The following is a 2,500-nucleotide window of genomic DNA, read 5'->3' on the forward strand; positions in this document are numbered from 1 at the left end:
TTTCTATTGTTTTATTACAATATTAGGTAAAATAAATAAATAAATAAATAAATAAAGAGAGAGAGAGAGAGAGAGAGAGAGAGAGAGAGAGAGAGAGAGAGAGAGAGAGAGAGAGAGAGAGAGAAATAAGAAGACAGTGCAGTAGAATAATTATTAGGTAACTGACTGTGTGTGCGACACGCGATGTGTGGTCGAGAACAGCACCTCGGGGGAAAAAAAATGACCGACGATCGCTTAACAGGTTACTGTTCAAATTCAAATTTCTATAGCTCTACGCCACAGGAGTTACCTCCTCATGTCAATGGTTGGACACCGTCACTGCAGTGAAACTATCGTCTGCTTTACGGCATGTGCTGTGTTAGACAGTATTTGAAGCCAGCTGAGCGCTTGGCTACATAAAGTAAAGACAGATCAAAACTGGAAAGTTACCATGACTGTGTATGTACCCCTTATCGAGATAAGTTCTGGAGGTTGGGGCGTGTCCATATGCTGCAGCCCGCGAGTGAACATCCAGCTGCTGGACTCCATTCAGGGCAGACAGCTGAGAGGACCGGTCAAGGTGGGGTCCTCCCTGGTGGTCAAGTTCTTCGTCAACCCCGTCAACAACGGTCAGTGTCTGACTGTCTGTATTGCTGTATGTATGTATTTCTGTATGTATGTATGTATGTATGTATGTCTCTCTCTCTCTCTGTCTCTCTCTCTGTCTCTCTCTCTCTCTCTCTCTCTGATATATATATATATATATATAAATATATATATATATATATATATATATATATATATATATATATATATATATATATATATATATATATATATTAATCTCTCTCTGTGTCTCTTTTTGTCCTTCTCTGTCAGTCTCTGTTTCTCTCTCTCTCTCTCTCTCTGTCTCTCTCTCTCTCTCTCTCTCTCTCTCTCTCTCTCTCTGTCACTCTGCATGTCTGTCTGTGTCTGTCTGTCTGCCTCACTCTATCTCTCCCTCTAGCTCTGTCTCTAAGAGAGTAATACAATACAATACTATCTCTCTATCTCTCTCTTTATCTATCTATCTATCTCTATCTATCTATCTATCTATCTCTCCAGGACAGTATGGAATAATAGGTCATGCGTAAAATCTTAATCCTTGAAAAAAAAACCCCAAAAACCCCACCAACAAACAAACAAACAAACAAACAAACAAACAAAAAAAAAAAACTATTTTGAATTCTGAGCTCTGTCTCTGTCTCTCTCTCGTTTTTGCCATACAATTTGTGTTTGTGTAAAGCATTGATAAGCACTGAATAACCAATGCAACTGTGTTTGCGCGTTCGAACGTGACTTGAGTGTGTTGGGAGTGTATGTGTGTGCGCCAAATTGATACAACCCCTTTTGTGACGTTTCAGGTGCATCGACTTTAACTAGGCTACCTTTTAATACTGTGTGAATGATGACTGTCGGTGTTAATATTCATAGTTTTAGGTTTATGTGCGGATTTCGATTGGTTTTATGTTTTGTTGCTGTTGTTTTGTCGTACTTTTACTCCTAGCAGTATGTTTACCTTCTCTGAATACCGCCGTTATTTCTAACTCTCTGCATGCATTACGTTGTCCCCCTTACCAAAAGGATGGTATTGTCAATGGCAATGATACAATGTCCGTGTCCATCTCTCTCTCTCTCTCTCTCTCTCTCTCTCTCTCTCTCTCTCTCTCTCTCTCTCTCTCTCTCTCTCTCTCTCTCTCTCTCTTAATGTGGCTTCATACATTTACGATGCCTCAAAAAATAGGTTGCGTAATGCTACACCTTAGATTACACTAGTGATATGAATTGTCTATTACAATAATCATTTGAAGCTTAAATATTTAGCAAAGTATTTTTCGTAAAAAACAACAACAAAAACAACAACTCATTCTCTGATTGCTATATGACTCCCCCCCCCCCCCTCCCTCCTTACCTCCAGCCCCTCACCCCCCCCCCCCCACCACCCCCACCTTCCTCTCTCCCTATCTCTCTCCCAGAGCTCTTGTCAGGCCATCTAATAACAGCAGCACAGGTTCTGTCTGTCTTTGGAACCAGACATTTTTACCCTCATTTGCCCAGTTTCACCCACATTTTTACCCTCATTCGCCCAGTTTCACCCACATTTTTACCCTCATTCGCCCAGTTTCACCCACATTTTTACCCTCAATTGCCCAGTTTCACCCACATTTTTACCCTCATTCGCCCAGTTTCACCCACATTTTTACCCTCATTCGCCCAGTTTCACCCACATTTTTACCCTCATTTGCCCAGTTTCACCCACATTTTTACCCTCATTCGCCCAGTTTCACCCACATTTTTACCCTCATTTGCCCAGTTTCCCACAGCCCTCCATTCATCCACATCTCCCACCCCTTCTAACCGATAATACTCAGATGTATTCATAAATACTTTAACAAAATGTCTTCAGTCACCGACATGTGTGACGGGACATTAAACAAACAACAACAACAAAAACAACATTTGGAACCAGACTGTGTCAGGA

General features: G+C 41.1%; 1 protein-coding gene across 1 annotated transcript in view; it reads left to right on the forward strand.

The window, feature by feature from the left end:
* LOC143290226 (EGF-like domain-containing protein 1) overlaps positions 1-2,500 on the forward strand; it is a 27,996-nt gene that overhangs the window by 20,073 nt on the left and 5,423 nt on the right. Inside the window, exon 9 of the mRNA XM_076599557.1 lies at positions 496-608. Coding sequence (XP_076455672.1) covers positions 496-608 — 113 coding nt within the window. The remainder of the gene's footprint in view (positions 1-495; positions 609-2,500) is intronic.

The sequence above is a fragment of the Babylonia areolata genome, chromosome 15 (genome assembly GCF_041734735.1).
Source record: "Babylonia areolata isolate BAREFJ2019XMU chromosome 15, ASM4173473v1, whole genome shotgun sequence".
NCBI classification, from domain to species: domain Eukaryota; kingdom Metazoa; phylum Mollusca; class Gastropoda; order Neogastropoda; family Buccinidae; genus Babylonia; species Babylonia areolata.